This window comes from Callorhinchus milii, unplaced genomic scaffold (assembly GCF_018977255.1).
Source record: "Callorhinchus milii isolate IMCB2004 unplaced genomic scaffold, IMCB_Cmil_1.0 Scaffold5, whole genome shotgun sequence".
NCBI classification, from domain to species: Eukaryota; Metazoa; Chordata; class Chondrichthyes; order Chimaeriformes; family Callorhinchidae; genus Callorhinchus; species Callorhinchus milii.
Genome location: NW_024704746.1, coordinates 13,287,130 through 13,309,846, shown reverse-complemented (window position 1 = coordinate 13,309,846; position 22,717 = coordinate 13,287,130). Strand labels below are relative to the sequence as shown.

The 22,717-nt window shown below is 35.3% G+C and overlaps 1 protein-coding gene across 1 annotated transcript; it reads right to left on the bottom strand.

Moving 5' to 3' along the window:
- LOC103174806 lies at positions 1-18,259 on the bottom strand. Its single transcript, XM_007887357.2, has 21 exons — positions 17,845-18,259; positions 15,815-17,115; positions 15,205-15,279; positions 14,601-14,694; positions 13,651-13,799; positions 11,285-11,344; positions 9,679-9,812; positions 9,134-9,299; positions 8,412-8,569; positions 7,438-7,588; positions 6,594-6,694; positions 5,574-5,770; positions 4,837-4,993; positions 4,301-4,471; positions 3,909-4,003; positions 3,269-3,418; positions 2,111-2,212; positions 1,822-1,899; positions 1,099-1,216; positions 733-880; positions 1-602 (listed from the first exon to the last, which is right to left on the bottom strand). Exons 1-21 carry the CDS (start codon positions 18,170-18,172, stop codon positions 465-467), a joined length of 4,071 nt encoding a protein of 1,356 aa, XP_007885548.1. The 5' UTR covers positions 18,173-18,259; the 3' UTR covers positions 1-464.
- Between the last annotated feature and the right edge of the window lie 4,458 nt (positions 18,260-22,717).

Here is a 22,717-nt window from a genome sequence, read left to right as displayed (position 1 = left end):
ATATTATGTATATTCTTTATATATCGGGCTAAATATCTGAACAGGTGCCCTGGAATAATCAGTGGTATTTAATTATTTTATAATGTCTTCTCACTATATTAAACTAGCTGTTGCTATTTTTGACTTTATATGGATCTATTCATTATCTGTGTCCAAACACTGAAAGGTTGTCATCATAATAAATTATGAAAGCAGTTGTACAACATATTGCAAAACATATTTCAGAATCTAGCCCAGACATTGACAATCAGAGTTTGTGCTTCAATTAAAAACCAAGGGTTTGTTAATGCTAAGTGATGAGATGTCACTGATCGGTGAATTCACACATCTTAACTTTATAACTGAGATGTCATTACAAGGGCAGCACTGACAAAAGTTGGTAACTGACCAGTGAAATTTTAACTCCTTTAAGAAGCTTAAGTTTCCCCCATACTGCTGTCGACTCTGCAAAGTAGGAAATATGATTAGAAGTCATACAAGTATTTGTAATATTCAGCTGTAGCCAGGTCAGCAGATAAAACTTTAACCATCCTTTTGGTGGTCTTCTTCATGCTTTTTGCTGTCTCTATTGCTTTGTCCAAAGTTTCGTTTAGATTTGAAACCTGTGGGAACATTTTTGTAGGCTTAGAAAGTGTTAAGATACAGGAAAAAAAAACTATCACGTGAGTTGCATCCAAAGCAATTCATTACCCAAGGGCACTGGCTCACATTCTAATTTGGCATGAAGCTTACCTGTGAATTTTCAATGTTTTTATCAGTGTCACTTAACAAGGATTTGGTCCTATCGATTTGTTCGGATTGTTTTTTGACCATCTTACATGAAGGTGAATTATACGTCCTGGAAGCCCTTGTGTTTGGTGGACGCTTAGTGGAATCATACCTAAAAGAAACAGAAAATGTCCACTGCTTTGTTTACAAAAGTATGGTAATGTGATTTGTTCATGGAGTAAATCTACTTTTGAAAAACTTTCAAACATTGTGAAATTTTTGCATTTCCTGATCCTATATTTTCAACTTGTTTCCCTCTCAAATATCCTATTGAATGCAAAATGCTTTATGGAAAATCGTTTTCTTAATGCATCATCGAATAACACTTACTTTATCGGTAAAATGTATGCTGGCAGTTCAGTGTATTTGTTTGCTCCTGGAGATAAAATTCTAACACTAGAAGAGAGTCCGTCTTTGCTATGTTGTGAAGATCTTTCAGAGGAAAGTTCTGTGTAAAAGAACAATTTTAAGTAAATTATATCTGCAATTTACTCTTATTAATAGTCTTAATTACATATCAACAAACTAGTTCAAAATCAGTTCAAACTAGTGCAATGACCATAAATTGAATTTTCCCCAATGTATATTAACACTTAGTGAATAGTAGTGATGAAGTTATTTCCTGTATTAACATTTTTCTTCACTATAGATTGTTGACACAGTATGAACTTATCTTAAAATATTTTCCTTTTGCTTTACACAATTTAGTCTGGTATGACAGTTTGCTATCGTGCATGGTGTTGAAAATTACATTTTAAGCAAAGCAAGTTGCATCAGGATCTTGTAGTGATAACATCATGTCATTGTTGAGCAGTCTACGTAATCTAAATCATGTAAGAAAAATCATTTGGGTAAGAAATTGTTCATACTACCAGGTTTCGGCTTGTTTACTCGACCCTAAATCATTTGGTTTAGCAATGTAACAAATCTATTGGCTTCTCCAGCCAACAAGGTAATACTCCCTGCAACTGCTGAATGAAGTTTTAACAAATTGCATTGAAATTCCATAGTTAAATTACCCAGCTTTAACTAGGTTTTGAATTTCATACTCACTACAATGTACATTCTTCTTGCACGGCAGAGAAGGATTAATTCTTGTCCTAAATAATTTGCGCCCATTTGGTGAGAAGGCTAATGATAATAGAAACCAGTTATGATTATTTCTATGATTTTAAAAATGCATCAAACACATATATATATTCAATTTGTTGTATAACCTGTTCAATATACAATGTAAATTGCCACAGTATAATTTCAACTTCACCAAGTTTTTGCAGTTTTATAAAATGTTTATTTACAGTATAGTTTCAAATATAATTCAATGTAATTCCTTTTTACTTACATGGTAAATGGATTTTTCTTTCAATACAAGGCCGAATATATTCATCATGACCCACAAACTGTGATTGAGCCTTGCTCAAAGTCACATTGTGATGACATGTACCTAGAAGTAACCAGAAGTAAATATCTGAAGCGCTATTCCAATGTCTCATTTTCAATAGAAACTAATGCCTGTGTTTCAAATGTCATCATCAGTTTGTATTTGGTTTTGTCAATTCTCTGCCCTGCATCTCAGCCCTGACTTGCTGGGGTGTAGCGTAACACACTGGAAGCCTTCCTGTACCAAATAACCATTCATCATTTTTGAGTCTCAACTGTGAATATTACCAATGAATTTTACCAATGCAATATAACAGTCCAGCACCATTCTGTGATCACTTAATGGCCACAAATTTATTTTTTCCAGCCAAGGATAGCGATTCAGAATGATGTTTCAGCCAAATGTAATACACAGCTGCTCTCTAGCTGCAATTAGCAAACTCACTGTTACAGATAGCACTGAACTCATAACCCTGTTGTCTGAACGGGGCATTGCCTTTCCCCATAGAACCATAGAGATTTCAAGTCCATTGTGCCTGTGTTCTTTTAAGAGCAATCCTTTCAGTCTCATTTTACCTGCCCTTTCTCCACTCCCTGTAATTTACCCACAACATTATTAGCATTGCATGTCTAAAGTTTAGTAAAAAATCTGGACCGTTTCTAATATATTTTAGTAATTATAAATAATTAAAAGTTTAACTTCAGAATTGCCGGACACCTTGTGGTTGCAACAATAATAACGAGTTGCAATCTGCTCGTGCTGTAATCAATTATTTCAGTGACTCCATTAAAAGGCAGCTTTAAAGATAAAACATTTATGTGCTGGGGTCCTGAAGTAATATTTGAGATTGATGCTTTATTAGCTTTAGCCGTAAGGTGTTATCTGTTTTACAACCTCTTCAAATTATTTTATGAAGTAGTATGTAGACATTTAAGATTCCATAACTGGGATTGCTTAGTTTTCCTTTAACTTTCCCTTTATCTAAGAAATAATGGCATTTCGTCATCTACAATCCAAATTTTGTTCTACGTAATGTTTCAGGAATTTTTGATTTTCACTGTGAGTCTGGTTGTTGATTACAGTTAAACATTTACTGTAGGTAAGTAATTACAGTTTTACCTTTATATAGGTCTTTTAGCCACGTCTTATTTGAGTCATGGTTTTCAGAATAACTCCGTCTGTGATGAGCTGTTCTGGGAACCTTTAAACAATGTTTTGTGTGCACGGGTATTTGTGTCTCTCTCTGTGAAAAATCCTCATTGCCATTGCCTGTACAATCAAAAGAAAGTAACCTTTTATTTGTCCATAGTCTGCCTTATGTTATGGTTATAGTAACATATTATGGTGCACAAATAACTTATGCTTGAATAGGGGTAGAGAGACAAGTATGACTTGAGGGAATAACTAGGTGCTCTGAATGGCTTTGAAAATTCCAATTCCAAGAGCTTTCATGTTCATACATTATACATTATAAAAGACAATATGCAGTTTGGCACAGAATCCCTAATACATTCAGTGTTCAATTTAAAATTGAAATGGTGGTGTTAGAATCTCCAGTGGATTTAGTACCCATTGATACATTAACAACATAGTAAAAATATAGAAAAAGATGCTTTATGAAATTAATGCAATCTACTAAAATACCATGATTTGAATATTTTGATAATTTAAACTAATATTATTAAATTTACAATTGGAGATTCTGATTTAGACAATCTACAATCACAAAATTACTCCCACACATTTTTGTATCACTTACTTAGTTCAAAATCAGAAACATCATCATCCGTTCTTTGCCAAAATCTCCTTCTGTGATCCTTTGAATTAGTGCTGGGTAATCTATCATCTTCCCTGCTTGTATTGTTAGACAAAAACATTTTTAATATATAAAAGTAATAGTTACCATGCTGTAGGAAAACAAATTGCACGTCAAAACATTCATCTGCATTCACCAATATCCCAACATTACTCCTGCTTTGAGAAATCAGTTTTATTCAACAGAATCTGCATAGATTTTGTAATTAAGTATAAGTAGCTGTAATTATTTTGTTTGCAGTTTATACCCCAAACTAAAAGCACATTAACTGTAAAGGAGGGTGGGAAGGGAATATTTGGCATACACCTTTCATAAAACATTTAAAGTTTGTTTACCTTGTAGATGAACATTTATTATTGAGATGAGGTTTGTTTTGATATCTTTGTTCCTGTAGTGCAGTCTTAGGACACTTTTTCCTCGTAGATTCCTTAGACAATTTTGAAAGACTTTCTTCTAGTTTTTGCTTGAGCTTTAAGACTTCATTTTGCAATATCAAGATTTTATCACTGAAGGTGAAGAATTAGAACAAGTGATCCACTAATTAAGTCCAAATAAATAAATGTACAACATCTAAATCTGCCACTCCACTAAAGATAATACTACAAAGGTATCTGATATGTGGTGGTTCATAAAATAAATTGTTAAAGCTGCTCCTGCCGGTAATCACACTGACTTGTGCGAACTCTGATCCTGATTTATTGCTGGTTGCTTGAAATGCTAAATGTCAGAATAATGCACCTCTAGTTACTGGCAGAAATCGCAATTTGCAACTGAGTGACTCCTGTTACAAAATGTCTGCATATTAATACTTTAATAGGCTGGCTCTGCTTTAGTTTGCTTTCATGTATTTCAAAAAATATTTTTTACTTACTTTGCTACAGCCCATTTTTGAGACAAATCTTGGCTCTCTTCAGTGCTACTGGCACTCTTCCATAGAGATATTTTGGGTATGCATTGTTGAAGAGTTGGAAGTGGCATGAGGTCCTCTGAACTCTCATGATGAAGGTCCACATCCAGTACAGAATTTCCTATAATAAAATGTACTGTATAAAACCTAGTTAAGCAATAATATGAATAATCAGACCATTAATGTGGAGGGTCCTGTTCCTGAATTACTACCTTAATAATGCGGTATTGTAAAATGAATGTGTGCAAAAACGTTTAGCATGTGGTTCCTACCAATATTCTTTGTGCTATCACTTCATTTGCATACAAAACATGTTTTTGTAAGTGAGTACATTTTTGTTAATGCAATGACGCATTCTAAAGCTAAAATATTCTGCATGCTGACACGGTTTATTGTATTATTTAAATTCAAATATATCTTTCTATGAAGTCTGTGAGACATTATTGGAGTTGTATGTTAAAATGCTTTTGTAGTTCAAGAATTTTTGCAAAAATGAATGTCAAAGAGAAGACTGGTGTATGTGCAGATTAATTTGACTGATTGCATCTATGCACTGTATAACAAGAATATTCAGAATATTTCACAATATTTCAAAAAATTGATTTTTTCACCTTAATCCAAGTTTGCTGGAAGAAATCCAAGAAATCTTACCCTACAAATATGAAGACTTCCTCTTTTTGCATCATTTTTGTGAAACTCACCTTGCTGTGCAGGAATGTCAGTTATACCAATAACACTTTCACTCCAATTGAATGGAATACTACAGCTGGATGCGTTTGCTAGATGGAGTAAGCAGCTTGCTTTGTCTTCACCTAATACAATCATAGTTTCACTTCTGTGGGAGGATGAGGACTTTTGTCTTTCAATGGAGGGTGTTCCTTCACAAACTCTTGGGGATCTGATCATTTTTTGAAAAAATAAAGTAATTTTAAAAATTGCAAATGTGTTAGCATCCATATGTAATTAATAGTGCACTAGTTAAAATGTTCACAGCTCATATTAACTTAAGACCTTCTTTTTGATACAAATCTTTAAGATGAGTATCATTGTACAAAAACAACATTGTTCTGCATCTTCCATTTGAACAAAATCTAAAAAGTGTATTCCATACATAGCATACAGTAATTTGTTTTAAACTGCTTTGACTTTCTTTTAATCATTTAAAGCAATAAAAAGCTAGATTGAAAGATTTAAAATTCCTACACAGGAGAAAGAATGTATCTTTCATATTCAGCACTGGTTGCTACAGGATCAGCTAACACTTTTCAGGCTGTCTCTTACGTTAGGTTTAGAAAGTTGATAATAATAATGGGGTTAAATGAATGCCCACCTGAGTTAGCAAGAGAAAGGATAAATATAGATAGATGTAATTAGTCATATTCAGGCTGAAATATGATTATAAAGTTTTGAAAGTTGCTTTGTATTAACTAGAAAGATGACCAGGCTGTTAACAGATATGTGAAGCAACAAAGACTTGTGCAAAGGTTGAAGAGAAACTGTCAGAATGGTTGAAAGTAATCCCATCAAAACAGCATCTTATGCATGAGACTGCATCTTATCACCACATTGTTTAATATTGTCATTAACATATCATAGCTTCCATCTGTAACATAAGATGAAACTGTAGCTTAGCAAAATGATCACATTCACCTGAAATTTACCTTTTGCCTATAACAGTGTCCGAGAAAAATGCTGTTTATTTTATGAAAACTTATCAATACCTTTCTGTTTCTGGTTGTTCAGAATCTAGTATTTGTTTAGATGTTGGGGGTCTGCTGCTCTCTGATCCAACAAAGCCACTGTCTGGTGAAAGTATCTGCTGCTATAGATGCAATGCACAAAAACGTATTTCAGTTAAAAGATGGAAAATTACTTTAAAGGGCACCGCAGGTAGCATTAGGAACATATTGTTTTACGATGGTTTGTGCCAAAACTAAGATGGTAACTGTGGGAAGACCTGAATGAACAAGTGTTAATGAGCAGTCAACTGTAGGAGTTGGCGACTGGAGTTTGGAGCTGAAGTCTTGTGGCATTTATGACTAAGTTGATTATGACAACTGACTTGTTTGGAACAGACTCTACAATTAGGGGTCTGAGGTCAGATTATGGATTAAAACGTATACATTGCTGTAAATTTCAAAAGTACAGGCACTGCAATTTGGATGCACCAGTGTGCTCTACCATACATGGCCATAGGGTAAGTTTTTGATCTTAGAAAAATTGGGGAGTACAATAATGTGAATATCCTCATACTCAGCAGTCCAAGACACTCTCCTGCACTATACAAATACATGTTGTAGTTGGGAAAAGTACACAGTAGTGTAGACATGCCTGAAGTAAAGGCCTTGCTTATTTTTTGGAAACGCTATCATTATAAACTATATTGCATAGCTGAGAATTTACAGATCGCTGTGATCAATTTTATCAGAGTTTCTCCCAACATCACTCTCAAATGAATATGGCTGTAATTGTCAACACATAAAATTAATTACAGTACCTAATGTTTGCTGAGTACATCATTGGAGGATTTAAATAATGTTTAAATGGCATTCCATGTATGCATACCTTACGTTCAGTCAACACATCCTGTGCCTGAGATGAAGTGCTAGGTAATGGTAGCGTTTGGTTCATAGATAAAACAGGAAAAAACTCAGATGAATGAAAATAACCCTCAGTCAATGTTGATACTGTCTTGGAATGTTCTATGTGGGGCACCCTATAAAGAAAAAAACATGAAAAGAAATGGTTAAGATGTTAAAACATTTATAACTTTAGTTTGACTAACTACAGGAATTGCTTCTGGAAATTGTCTGCAGCAATTTCACAAGAGACCCACATATGTTTCTACTAAGAAATTTCTACTATAGGAAGAAGTGTATAAGAAAAAATGGAAAAAAAAGTCATTTGGTCTTTTCAGTCCATCTTTCCATAGATGATGCAAATCTATTCTATTGTGGATAGGGTACCAGTCAGCAGAATATTCTCTGATTTCCAAAGAAAATTAAACAAAATACTTCTGAAAGCTGTATTCTATAAATGCAAATTGAAGATCATACATGTCACTTACAGCTCTGCATCCTGCTCAGTTTGTTTTTCATTGATATTGACTGCTGGTCCTGAGATTGTTCTGCAATCTTCACCTTTTTTTGTGTGCATCTAGCATGGATCGTTTAATCTTATTTTCAAACACAGATAAATCTAACGCATGTGCCAGGGTGTTTGGGTGTTTATACAGATCTCTACCAGGTAAATATATAACATGTGAATTGCAAATAAAGAGGGAAAAAAAGCTGAATAACTTAAAGGAGAGGCAGCAGACTAACAATCCCAATAATTATTTTAAAATGACGTCTTTACCTTACTTGACTGTTTAACATGACTACGATAGTTATTATTTATTTAATCATTGATTAATGGTTTATTTATTCAGTTGTATAAGTACAGTAGTTTTCATTATTCCGCACTAATCCATTTTTAAAGCTAATTCACCTAATCTATTGATGAAGTTTTGTGTAATAAGAAAACCAAATTATTCTTACTGCTGGGGAATGTGATCATAGCTGTCTTCCAGCAAGGATGGTTGACTATCCATCTCAGGGATCATCTTCAACTCAATACTGTCTGGTATTTCTGCACTCACTGAGCTGGTCTCAAAAGTCAGCATCACACCCTCCTGATTTATTGCAGCCATGGGACTCTGATGGAAGAAAATGGGAACACGAGTTGATAATTTATATATGTATATGATTTTAATTCCAGATTAATATTTTGGACTCATTTATTATGAGAAAATCTACAAAGCATATTGGGATATCTTAATGAAATTAGAATGTTAACTTTTTTTCGTCATTATTTAAAAGCTCTAAAATTCAAAATTCTAACTTTTACAGTGATCACTCAAAACTAATTATTTAACATTTCTTTACACTCCAAGTGTAACTTTGACAAGTGGTCTTGCTTTCTCGGTCACACAACGGCTCTAATCAAGAATTGTCATACCATGGAAGGCAACCATTCAAGGATAAATATAGGTCAGAAGGTTAGGTAGATTTTCTAGACTTTTCTCAATTTGTTTTGGAGAATAGGGAGAATTTTTACTGACTCTTTCCTCAGGAGATTAAATACGATGCAAAGAATCGATAGAACCACATAATATACAACACAGTTGGAAACCATTCAACCTATTGTGAGTGTCAGTATTTGCTGAAGACATCCTAATTCCCACTAAAGAACTCAAGTTTTTTTTTAATGCACTGTTTACCTTAGAATAAATTGCACATCCGGCAGACAAAATCTCAGTTGGCGGGAGTGGAGTTGAAGTCAAGAAAGAATTGTGTGGGGATGGTTGATTGCAAACGTTATCATCAATTTTCTCTTTGATACATTCGAGATGCATTCCTAATTTAAAAATTTCTCCTTCAATCTTTCTGAAGAAAAAAAACAGAGATTTTGGAGAAATAAAATTCTAATATTACACTACAAGTTCAAATTTATTGCAAATACAGGGGGAAAAAATCATCAATCTGAAAAGACCCTAAAAGTTCAAAATAGCAATTACTTAAATTAAGCAGCAGAAATTGGCATGAAACAGAGTTTCATGTCACTGAAAAAATGCTTAATCGTGTGTATAATATCAGCGCTTTGGGATGTCCTCCCGACGTGAAAGGCGCTCTATAAATGTAATTTTGTTGTTGTTGCTTATGATATGATCTTTCTAATTGGCATTTAGGTAGTCAAATTCAGGCTTAAACTACTGTGGAACATAAAATGTGATTATGACTAAAAATCCAGTTTATTAAATCTAACCTATCAGGATCAAATTCCCCAACAGCGGTGTTTTTCTCTATGTAGTGGCGTTGCTCTAGACTGCGATGCTCCTCTTTTGCGGTTATATACCTCCTTTCAAGTTTGTCCTGATCATCCCTCATTTGCTTAAATACCTGTAAAAAGGTCACTCGTGATTAAAAGAAAACGCAAATATAATACAGACTTCATTCCTCATTACTGTTTAAATGGTTATTTTTTAACAGCTTTAGAATATGTTATTGGAACAGTAAGCAATATTCTCTTTTCTATCACCTATTAATCAATCAAAATAAATTGTATTGTAACATAACTTTTGAATGCATCGTGGACTACAAATAAGTACCATTAAATTTTGTTTTTATTTACAAAAAAAAGGGGTATTTTCTGATTCTTTTGGGGAAAATTAGGGGGGAATGGTAAAACAGGTAAATTTGATAAAAATCTGAATATTTTGCACAAAACTGGGCTGGCTGCAATGTGCACATTCATTCCTATGTTCTGGAAATGTGTACAAAAGCTGTTTCTGTCAATTTATGTGCACAATCACATAATAATAATCCTTGCGTTTGATATAGTGCTTTTCACGTCTTCCAGACGTCTCAAAGCACTTCACAGAATAGACTGTAAAGTGAATTCACTGTACATTTGTGGACGAAATTCAGCAGCCAATTGCGCACAGTAGTGTCCCACAAACAGTTGTGGTTTTGAAGTGACCAATTTATTATTGTTTTATTTTCTTGAGGGATTATTATCAGGTGTGTGGAGTAAGGAAGCTTGCCCAAGGTTTCACCCTGCTGGGATTCAAACCCAGGCCTCTCGCTTGCAAAGCGAGTACTCTAACCACTGAGCTCCAGAGCTCCACAAAAAACAAAAAAACAGCCAAATTTTGTTCTTAAAAATTTAATTCACATGAAAGCAATACTTCCCAATTAACTTCTATTGAAACAAACCTACTGTTTCCATTACTTTGTCTGTGTCCTTTGATAAAAATGCAGTTTAAACAAAAATTGTATATTGTTATTCAAATCAACATGTTTATGTGGAGTCCTGTAGCTCAGTGGTTAGAGCACTCGCTTTGCAAGCGAGAGACCTGAGTTCAATTCCAGGCAGGGCGAAACCTTGGGCAAGTTTCCTTACTCCACACGCCTAATAATAATCCCTCCAAAACTAAAAACAATAATAAATTGGTCATTTTCAATCTATGACTGTTTGTGGGACATTGCTGTGCGCAATTGGCTGCCGCGTTTGCCCACAAATATACAGTCAATTCACTTTACAGTGTGGTCTGTGAAGCGCTTTGGGACGTCCTCCTGACGTGAAAAGCACTATATCAAATGCAAGGATTATTATTATTATTATATCTGTAACTGAATTATATTTCCTTTATCAATATAATTGTTTAATGCTATAGTAAACACATGATATACACTTAACGCTGTAATTTATGAAAATATAATTCCTACTCTTACACAAAATAAAAACCAAATAATGTTAAGCATTAAGTTTATTTGTTCTAACAAGCATATGTATTTTGTAGCAATTAGTAAAATAAATGTTAAACATTGTTATTGGAAATGTATTCAAACTTAACTGCCAAATACACTACCTTCTGTTGATCTCCCACAGAAATTGTATTAGAGTTAAGCTTTTCCTCAAATTCTTTAACCTACAAAAGACATATTTTATCATAATCGCTAAATTGAACATTAGGTCAACAAAGAACCATAATTTGTACGTAGTAGGGAATCAGAAGGATTAGAATAACAACCTTAATACCAAATATTTGGCATTTTCATATTCCTTATGTCTGTAAACTGCTTTTTCCATTATTTTGTCTGCATGTCTGTCATAATATTTAAAGTAATACTAAATATATGAAGTAAAAGTAATATTTATACAAGAACTAAAATCCAGAGCTAATACTTTTTGTTCAAAGTACTCCCACTACAAATAACAGAAAAATAAGTTATAAAGCAATATTTTCCCTACAGCAAGAAATCCACACTTTAACATTACACCTGGAAACCTATTTTCTCCAGCGCTAGTCTGCGTTAAAGCTACAATGCCCAATTGTGTTTAGTGTATTGAGACGTTAAGTCCATCTCAGTAGCTGAACGAGAGCCACCTAATTCCCAGGAATGTTCAGTTCTAGGGATTATACAACAATTGTGGGTCAGACCACAACATCAACATAAAATATTGCTAATTATACTGAAATTTCAATCATCCCCTGCGAATCTACAAACGTTAATTTAAGATTCTCTTCAGTTGTTTTGGTATAGAATCTGCCACCTGTGTTTAATTTTAGTTAGCCTACTTTGTGCATTTATGGCTGTTGTGGGAAATGGAAAATTCATACTTGTAAACTTGTTCATGTTTTTGTGACGAATGTACATTATTGAGGCAAACTGCAAATGAGCTTTACTCTGCAGGTCAAATATGCCTGAATCTAGCCCATTCAATAGGTGATAACAAAGAATATCAAAAGTGAAAAATTATTTAATTCCCAAAAAGAAAGTTACAGTAATTTCCTTGGCGAACAAGACCCATTTTTATAAGCAATTTAGTCTTGTTTTAGTTGCTCTGTTCACTTTCCTTAAGAACAAACACTTACAGCACAATTTTACAGTTGTGTGATTTTCATACACAAACTTGCCAGTAAATTTCATCGTTAGCTCTAGTGTACCTATGCAGTGTATTTTGTTAACTCAAATGAATCTGGTCTACACATTGAACGTGTAATGTTATACCAGCAAAACAATTCCAAAGAGATCAAAGCAGTTTTTCACACCTGACAAATGTCACTGTATCCCACAACAGTCAGTGTTTTCTTGGACAAAGTCAATTATTTCTGTACGACTCATGTAAAATAATACACCTCCAGATCTAGCTCATTCAATAAGTGTGTAACCTTAGATCACTATTGTTCTGGGAAAATACACAAGTATTCTTGTCTATTGGCATTATTGTTCCATAAGTCATTAAATGAATTCAATTAAAACAAAATAGACCAGAAATATATAAATCCAATTGAGAAATGTGATTTAATCCAATACACTTGCCACAAATTATTTAAAAAGTTTTTTTTTGTTATTAAAGAGAATCCCAGGAGCATCAATTATTTTTCCAACCATTGCTATAAAAAGCCATAAAAATCATCAAAATATTCAAAAGCCATTTACTATAATGAACAAAACATTTCAATCAAGGTTTTTTTTGCAAAGTGGTTTAGACACAATGTAACATAAAAGAAAAACATCACAACAAATGTACACCTTATAATCAACAAAGAATTATTTAAACCAATTGGCATAAATGCTTTTGGCACAAATGCTAGATAAAACTAAGTACTGCACTCGTACACAGTGCCATTTTGGAGCAAATGACCAATTGCTTGAATATCAGCTTAGAGTAGCTTTCAGAAATGAATCCAAAGGTCATCATGTTCAAATAACTTTTTTTTTTACAAGATATCGCTTTGCTCCAATACCAGTGACAAACACCATTGTACACTATTTGTACTGCTGTGTAAATAAAAAAACATATTTTCCTTTATGCAAGTACAATCATTCCACCTTTATTTTGCCACCATCTAGTGGGCATATAGAAAAACACAATCCATTCTTAATTCTGTACCAAGTGTATTACTGGAGAATCACACATGTAGTATTCTGTCTACAAATGCAGGGAACATTACCTCAGTTGGTGTAAGTTGCTTGACAGAAATTTATGCAAAGGCTTTGTAAATTTAAATTGAACTCTTATATATTAGGTTAGGATAGAAATAAAAACAAATCATAAAAACAGGTTTGAATAGTTTGGAAATCTGTGATGTCCGAGTAAAAATTGCAGAAAAAACAGATGTAATTTGTTTCAAGAAAATTTAGACTATCTTGACTATAAGCCATTCTACTTTGTATCTTACACCAGTCAATTCAGGTTATTTGCTTTATGATTTTATTGTTCAGTTACCTGATGCTTAAAAAAATCAACATGTTTATTAAGTTTCTGAGCCATTTGTTCTGCTTCTGTTGTCTCATTCATCTCAGTATTGGGAGAGCGAGAAGCTGATGTGGTTACACCATAATTAATGGATAGTGGTGTGGGACTGTTGTTACATACTGCAAAAAAGAAAAAATAGTTGATTCCAGTTAATATTAAAATAATGTAAATACAATTTAGTCTGGTGATGTAGTACCATGTCATCCAAAGACATAGACTTGCACCCATATATTTCCACGTATATTACAATTGTAACAATTAAAAATGTTTCCCCCCTGTAATGCAAATATATGTGTTCCCAAATCTTAACGAAACATAATGTTTATATTGACACACAAAATAATGTAAAAAGATCATTACAACTAATACAATCTCTAAACTTGGGAAAACAAATCTTGTTAGATTTTTTAAAAAATCTTAATCTCTTTCTGATTCTGGCAATCCCGGTACAGTATTACTACTTGAATGCAATCAAAGCATATCAGAAGTCAGAATATTTCCGGTTATATTTTCTGCAATATAAATTCAAATTATAAATTCAAGAGTCTTTGTGAACAAAGAATCTCGAAGAATTCTCTGCCTTCTGAAAACTAAGATCGATAACCAAGCATGAAATGTAAAAATTTGCCTTTATTACCCTTACCCAGCTTATATGAATAAGGTGCATTAAATACTGTTTCCAACAAAATGCAAGGGATCTGCAATGTAAGTGCACAAATATGGTGCAACATGTAAAATTATATTGTGTAAGATTTTCAAACCATAAAATAATTGTCTAAAAAAATCTGTTACTTGTTTGCACTAAAACGTACGCTTTTCATTCATTTGTGTATAAACATGTACTAAAATAAATACAAGTCTCGATTTTAAATGTCTTTGTTAACCTAAGAAAACTGAGTCAGACGACAATTCCACCTGACCTTGTTTTGCCAGTGTGGTTATTTGACTAGGTGATGGCGATATTCCAGACTGGATGATTTGATTAGGTTTGGTGGAGTCAGTGAATATGGACACCTGGTAGGAGAGAAGTTAAAATCAATAATTGTTTTATGTTTGCAAAGTAAAAGCACCTTGAGATTCTTTCTTCCTAATTGATAACATTTTACACATGAACATGATAATGTTATCTAGCATTCCAAAACAGACAATAAAACACTTGCTGGAAAGTTATGACTTCATTGGACATTTAACTACAGCATCAATAAGACCATACCTTTGTGTTATTAGCTCTGTTTGTGGCCTTCTCACAAACTGCTATCGAGACACACTCTCCACTTCAATTTCTTCTTGATGATTACTATGAAATATGTATACTGCCAGCACCATTGAGTCACAGTGATGAAAATATGTACTAGTGTAAAATACTTTCAAAGTACTGTACTACCTAAAGGTAGTTCTAGGGATTGAATATGTAACTTTCTGCGTAATTCTATATAAAAGTTTGATAACTTATTGAAAAAACAAATGCATCTATCTGTTGCAAATAGTATATGAGATTAAATTACAATGTACTGTACTACCCACCTTTGCACCAAATCTCAACTGATCAATGGTATTCTCAGCTTCTGCATACTTTATTAATAACTTGTCAAATTCCTCCTAGGAACAGAATGGTAGAACAAAATTACAGATCGAGGAAGTTTCTTAACATTTGTAGAAAAAGATATTTAGTTAATCTTTTTTTAAAAAGTCTGTTTCCCTATAATTTGTCTACCCCGTATAAATTTATTGCATTATAATGCGTAGGATAGCACATTGCTTCAAAGCAAAAATGTATTCAAGATGAGGTGATGTGATAAAATGCAAGAGAAACTCACGTCTTTATGATAAAAAAACTATGCAGTTAATTATTGTTTACCAAACCCAATTTTCCTAATGCCACCAGAGGTGTCAGATAGCGAAGGTTGGTTGCAATTAATAAATTACATGATTTGACAACAGACTAATCTTTCACATCATGCTTTGACATGCAATGTTTAATGCAATTGTTTATTTGCTAATTTATAAAGAGCAATATCGATATGTAGAATTTTAATCCGTATTATAAAGGGAATACAAATACAAATCTATTTGGTCTCTTTGGCATTCTACAGAAAGCTCACATAAATTAGAATAAATGATCTAATCTATTTACCTGTAATTGTTGGAAAAGTTCAGGGGAATGATTATCCTTCACAAATTCTTGTTTGTTAAATGTTGTACTTGTTGAAATTGCTGGAGGTTGTATGCTATCCAGAACTTCTTGTACTACATCTACGGTTGATGTATGACTGGTGAGGGTATATGACAAATGAGGTGAGGATTTTGCTTTTTTTATCCTTGATGGAGTATACTTGTTATAACTGTTCCTCTTAGGGATTTTGATTTTAGGTGCAACTTTCGAAAAGTCAGGTAAAGGATAATGCGGCTTCCCTTTACCATATTTGATCTCATTGTAAGAAATTATCTTTCCCATTTTAAAATTTTCAAAAAATCCTGAAGCCATTTTAGGATTAAATTGCAAATTTTCATTCTTTTCTTGCATTTCATGGTGTAGATTTTCTCTACAGTTGTTGTTACTGGTTTGAAGTAAATTTGCCGCTTGACTCTGAGCAGATCGATCACAATACGAATAATCTCTTGACACTTTTTTTTCATTTGCAAATTCATTAACTTTCTCTTTCTTTGAAAAGGCTGCCTGTAATGCTGTACATTTTTCAATGCTTGTGGGTGAGTTATTACTGGCTGCTGATAATGTCTGTTTTTTAATTACAGTTTCTTCAATAGTTTCAGTAAAAGAGGTCTCTGGTAAAGTCTCAGTGTCAATGTACTTAGTTGAGCTAAGTGCCAAGTCTTCTTCAGAGAAATGACGTAGGAGTGACTCTGCAATATTTGATCTTCTACCATCTCTTTTATTGTGTTCTAATTTCATTTCATGTTCTGATACCATTGTATTCCCATTATCTTCTGAAGTCAAGTTTGTCGCTTCAATTTTATATTTACCAGAATCTTCAGTCTCTGGACTCACTCTGGTGCAAGTCATTTCTTTTTGATATAATGCAGTTTCCACATTTGATTGTTCTTTTTTTGCAAGGATTCCAGCCATCCCACAATCAGGCCCATCATTTTGCCTGCTCTTTACAAGAATAGTTAATGGTACCCTGGGATTGTCTAAATCATATATTGTATCTGTTTGATGTTCTTTAGTAATTTGCAAGTTACCATCATAAGGCAATTCTTCCTGTTCTTCATCAGTGGTATTATCAGGTACATCCTGCACTTTATTCCCTGAAAAATTACTTTCCAAGTTCTGCATTAAGCTACCTTTTGGTTCAGAATATTTGTCTAAATTGCTAGGACTCTGAATATGTTGGCTATAGTTAAACTGATGTTCATCAATGCTTGAAACTTTCTCATCATCAAAACTGTATTCACTTTCAATGTTGCTGATGTCATCTGTTGCAGAACAGAAAACAGTTAGAACCAACACTCATTGCTTTCTTTGGCTCCATAGATAGCTATACAATGAAATTAATGAAAGTATTATATAAAGCATTGTACAATACATTAACCAGTGTCAATGCTCCTGAATAGATTATTTAAAGGCTGTACCATTTTAAAAAATCTGGAATCTGACAACAATTTTCCGAACCACAGTTGATCTACTTCTATTGGTTCAAAGGGGATTTGTTATAGTTTTAATGGTGAAGGTTTATGTCAAACTCTGGAGACCCACCTCCACCCTCCCCCACCCCAACCCTCAGTTTGGATCTGTAACTCTGTCTGTCCAGCGCCTTGCAATGTCCTCCCGATGTGAAAGGCGCTATACAAATTTTAAAAAATTCTGTTGTTGTACTTTATTGCTATTTAACTGCCCTATTTGTAGCAAATTGTATATTTTGTTTTTAAAAAAAAAGAAAATCAGCATTTTGAATTTGAAATGATTTGGGATTTGAAAATTTTTAATTTTAGCATTCAAGACTAAATGAAATATTATGGAACTGATGGTGCATGACAAGCTAGGAAGATGAGAAAGCTCTGAACCCTTCATTTGTATCCAACATTGGAGAACTAAAGCCATGAATACACCATCAACAATCATGACTTAAATGTTGTCTTCTTTGAAGACATGGCATAAGAAAACTACTTACAGAGAAACTGTGAAAGTAAGTTACTTATACTAACCTGTAGTAATATTAGGATCTTCTGCTGAAGACTGAGAGACACAAATGGTATAGGAATCGTGAACTTCAGTAAAATTTAAGTTGAAATCATCATCAACCTCTAGCAATATACTGTGTTCAAAGGATTCCTCCCACAGTAATGAGTCCTCTTGTCCTTGTTGACTCCATTCATTATCGAGATCTTCGTGCGACTTTTGCAAACCTTTGCAATTATTCTCCAGAAATCTAATGAATTGGTCATCATCCAATTTTTCTAAAGAGTCTTCACTGTCATCTGTATTCAATTCATTTAACGCCTTAAGATTAGTATCTGCTTCAGAATATTCCATTTTTGTAAATCAAATGCTGTATGCCTCAGAAATCATGTTGCTTTTTTTTGGTCAGCCGGGTGTCTGACATATGCAGAAACCCATCACCATGCTTAAGAGTATCCAAACCAAGCTGAGAGTTCTATGAATCCCACCTATATATGGAAATTCCTCCTGTTGCTGGACAGTTATTTATTTGTGCCATTCAGTCTTGCATGCTTTTACATTTTACTTGCTTCTATATTGCAAATTGTCTCGCTGGAGTAAATCTACATAGGAGGAAAAGAGGGAAATCATACAAGATGTTTTGTGTATGAACAACTGAGTACTGTTATTTTCATAAATGACATTCTAACTTTACAATTTTGGGGGGGAAATTATCTAATATTGTCTTTGCAAATATTAGTAGCAATCTTGGTCAATATCCTGCATATTGCTTAACTGGCACCTATTCTGACAGGGTAGGAAGTGTTTAATGTAAGGAACTTGCTATTAAGTATACAGAAAAACAATCAAATCAACATTTGATACTCAAAAAGTATACCATAAGCATAGAATTTGTATTTTTGTTTATAAAAACACCAACATATGTACTTACTTGAGTAAATTAGTCGAATTGCTGTGCGCAGCTGGCTGCCTGCTGTGCGCAAATGGCTGCCGCGTTTCGCCCATGAAATATACAGTCAATTCACTTTACAGTATATGCTGGGACGTCTTGAAGATGTGATAAGGCGCTATGTCAAATGCAAGAATTATTATTATTTTAAATTGTAAGTTTCTTCTGTCTTATATTTGCAAACCTGTTTCCATTCCTGTCCGAAAGTCGAGCAACATGCGGAACAGTGACCAGGTTTGTCAGTAATAGCTGTAAGGAATGATATTACCTAATTGTAACACTATAGCTTCAAATGACTATTTCATGAATAAATAAAGATTCGAAATAAAAACGTATATGGGAACTCTAGGCAACTAGTTGTTAGAAGCAAATAAATATTCTAACTATTTATGACATTGAGTAAATTATTCACATAAAGCTTATATGTATTTGTTCTCTGGAGCTAAAAGTACATTGAAGCATAAAGTTCAATGAGTAAGTTGCCTTCTTTTGCCTATTAATTTGGATATGATAATAGGCGTTTACTATGTATTTATCATTTTGTCTACTGTTCAGATCAGGTTGGCAGTGATGCTTAGCGATGTTCAGTGATATTTACTACCAGTTTATAACAATTATAACAAGTTGGCATTTCAACACCAATCATTATCCATGACTGCAGTATAAAATATGTTGCCGCTGGGGGGAACCAAACCTATTAGATTTGACCATTTGCTGCCTTCGCATTTGTTTTAGAAACTCTGGAATAAGCCTCTTCAAGTAGATTAAATTGTTGCCCCATTTAATCGAAGAAAGTGCCAACAAGGGGACAGGGCACATGAGCCAGGAGCTGCTTTGGCTTCTGCTTCAGCTAAAGTCGTCAAGCCTCCGAAGTCACCAAAACTGAGTTCAATTCCAGGCAGAGGGCGAAACCTTGGGCAAGTTTCCTTACTCCACACAGAGCCTAATAATAATCCCTCCAAAACCAAAACCAATAATAAATTGGTCATTTTCAATCTACGACTGTTTGTGGGACATTGCTGTGCGCAATCGGCCGCCGCGTTCGCCCACAAATATACAGTCAATTCACTTCACAGGTGTGTTCTGTGAAGCGCTTTGGGACGTCCCTCCCGACGTGAAAAGCGCTATATCAAATGCAAGGATTATTATTATTATTATTATTATAAGATCCCAAGACCGAACTGAAACAATGTTAGCGGAAATATCCTATGTCCATTTTACACTGTCACTGCTTCAAACCGCATTGAACCTATTTATTTTTATTTATTAAATTTTATTTATGTATGGATGTATTTGACCTGGAAGCAAGTTCCGCCGGGTGTAGTTTGTGAGTTACGATTTCATTGCCAGGTTAGTTTTTGTTTCCCCCCCACCCTTGTACAACACTGTGAAGGAGGGACGCAAAAAAAAGACCGATTCCAAGTGCCAGTGAACCTAACAACCCCCTCCCCACGAGCAACAGCCATTTGTACCGGTAATTATCCCCCTGGTAACGGAGCCGCCGCCATCGATTATAAGCCACTGATTGGCATCTTGACTGTACAGCATATCTGATTCCTTGTCAGCAACACAATATATTTATATATATATATGACAATATCGCAGACGGAGTTAGAAAAAGAGGTAACTTTTCCGTGCTATATTTTCGTCCCGGACACTTACCCATCCCGCCCCGCCCACCACCACCACCCCGTCCCCTCCTCCTCCTCCTCCTCCTGGGGTCCCGGTTGACGGTTGGGGCGCCGCCACGCGCTCAACAATTTAAACAGCCCCGGCCACTTGCGCGTGTCAACGGCAGGCGAGACGATCAGGCCGGCTCCGCGCTCTGATTGGTTAGAATTTGAATCTCGACGACGGGTGGGGGGAGGGGGTGGGCGACGTCACCGTTGCCACGGTGACGAGAAAGCCGAGCCGAGCCCCCGCCCACCGCGGGGCAGTGCGCCTACTCCCCCCGCCCCCCCCCCCCCCCCCCCACCTGGGTCAACACCAACAACAAGTTGTACAGCGCCCCTTCACGTCGGACAGACGTCCCAGGAGTATTTTGGACAGGAGCTGGGAGTTGGCGGTCAGGAGGGGTGGAGGGCAGAGCAGAGGGGGTGGGAGGACGGCCGAAGGCACGGTCGAAGAGGAAGGTCTTTAGACGGGACTTGAAGGAGGCAAGAGTGGGCGGCTTGAGGCGGAGAGATTGCAGGATAGAACATGAATGAATGTCCCAGCCCAGCTTTCAACTAACACACACACACACACACACCAAAATAAACTGCGTAGATCAGGTAACTGTCGGCGTTTTTTTTCTGTTAGTAATCGTATCTGACCAGAAACGCTCCGCAGTGTTGACTAATTAATGTGTGTTCCCCCAGTCCGACCCGTCTGTCAGCCGTCTGTCAGGCTTGGGTAACCTGTCACGCTGATTTCAGAATGAAGGTTACGACAGTAACTATATTGACATCCCTGCAGAATAATATCATCATATGGTTCACAAGTTTGTACTTCCTGACACTTTCATGCTGCCAGTATGGCATTGAGTCCTCGCCTTTTCACTTGAGTACTTGACTCAAGCCCCACAGTACTTTGAATTCACTTAATCTGGGAAATGACATCTCCAGTAAAGTGCTGGAGATGCGTTGCATTGTTGCAGGTGCCATCCTTTCGGATGAGACGTTAACACCAAAGTCTGACTTTGATTGGATACCTCTTTAAATGTAGAATGAAAATACTGTTTGTACATTTCAGTTACTCCCTTTTGACAGGATTTTCCATGATTCAAGCTTGTCATTTTAGTTGTAGTGTATAACCGACTCAAATTTCATATTATATTATATTGATATCGCGCGCCTAATAATAATCCCTCAAGAAAAAAAAAAGCAATAACATCGTTCACTTCAATCCATGACTGTTTGTGGGACACTGCTGTGCGCAATTGGCTGCCGAGTTTCACCCACAAATATACAGTCAACTCACTTGACAGTATACTCTGTGAAGCGCTTTGAGACATCTAGAAGTCGCAAAAAAGCGCTATATCAAATGTAAGGATTGTTAGTAGTAGTAGTATTAACAAATAAATTACGACAATCCTTGACAGCTCTATTCAGTTCTGTTATGGCAATGCCTAAATCTACTCCAGCATATCTTCAATGAGTAAGAAATTAGGTAAACACTTACCTGTGTTTGGTATGCGTTACATTGAGGGAAACTATTGAGCCAATTTATTTTGAATACCAAATTATACAAAACGTCATGCAGTCAAACGGCTATTGCACCCTGAATTGTAATCTTCTGAGACTTCAGTCAAAATGATGAATCCGTTCAACGTGTGCTCAAAATGAATGCGTTCAACACGTGCGGGATTGGACTAGCTTTGGCCAACCACTGCTCAAATAATGTACTCACTGTGAATGTTCAGTTAGACATGATGAGAAAGCTGTGTGGAATGTTGCTGGTAATTGTTTGCTTACGCTCAGTTTTCCTGTCGTGGATTGAGCGACCGAACTATTATTTTCTTTTAAATTTGGGAGGAGATATTACACCCAGAAAACGACCGGCCGACAAACCGTGTTCCCAATTACTGCTTGATAAACAGAGTCGTGTGTCGCAAGAGAACTTGCCTAAGGTTTCGCCCCACTCGGGAATAGAACCGGGCCGGGCTTTTGCTTGCGAGGCGAGCGCTCTAACCCATACGTTACGCGACCCCGTTGGGAGCACCTTCAATACGCAACAATAATACGTTGATCAAGTTTGCAGGTTTATTAGAAAACACCCAGGCGGTCTAAACTTTCCTCCTCATTGTGAATCTTTCGCGAACGTGTTCGGTCAATACTTCGCGCATATAGAGTTTAGATATTTTAGATATTTTAGATATTTTTTTCACCCCCCCCACAAAAAAAAGTTTTGGGCTCAGAAATGCGCTTATATCGTTGGGTATCTAAACTGTTTTCGCATTTTCTTAATCA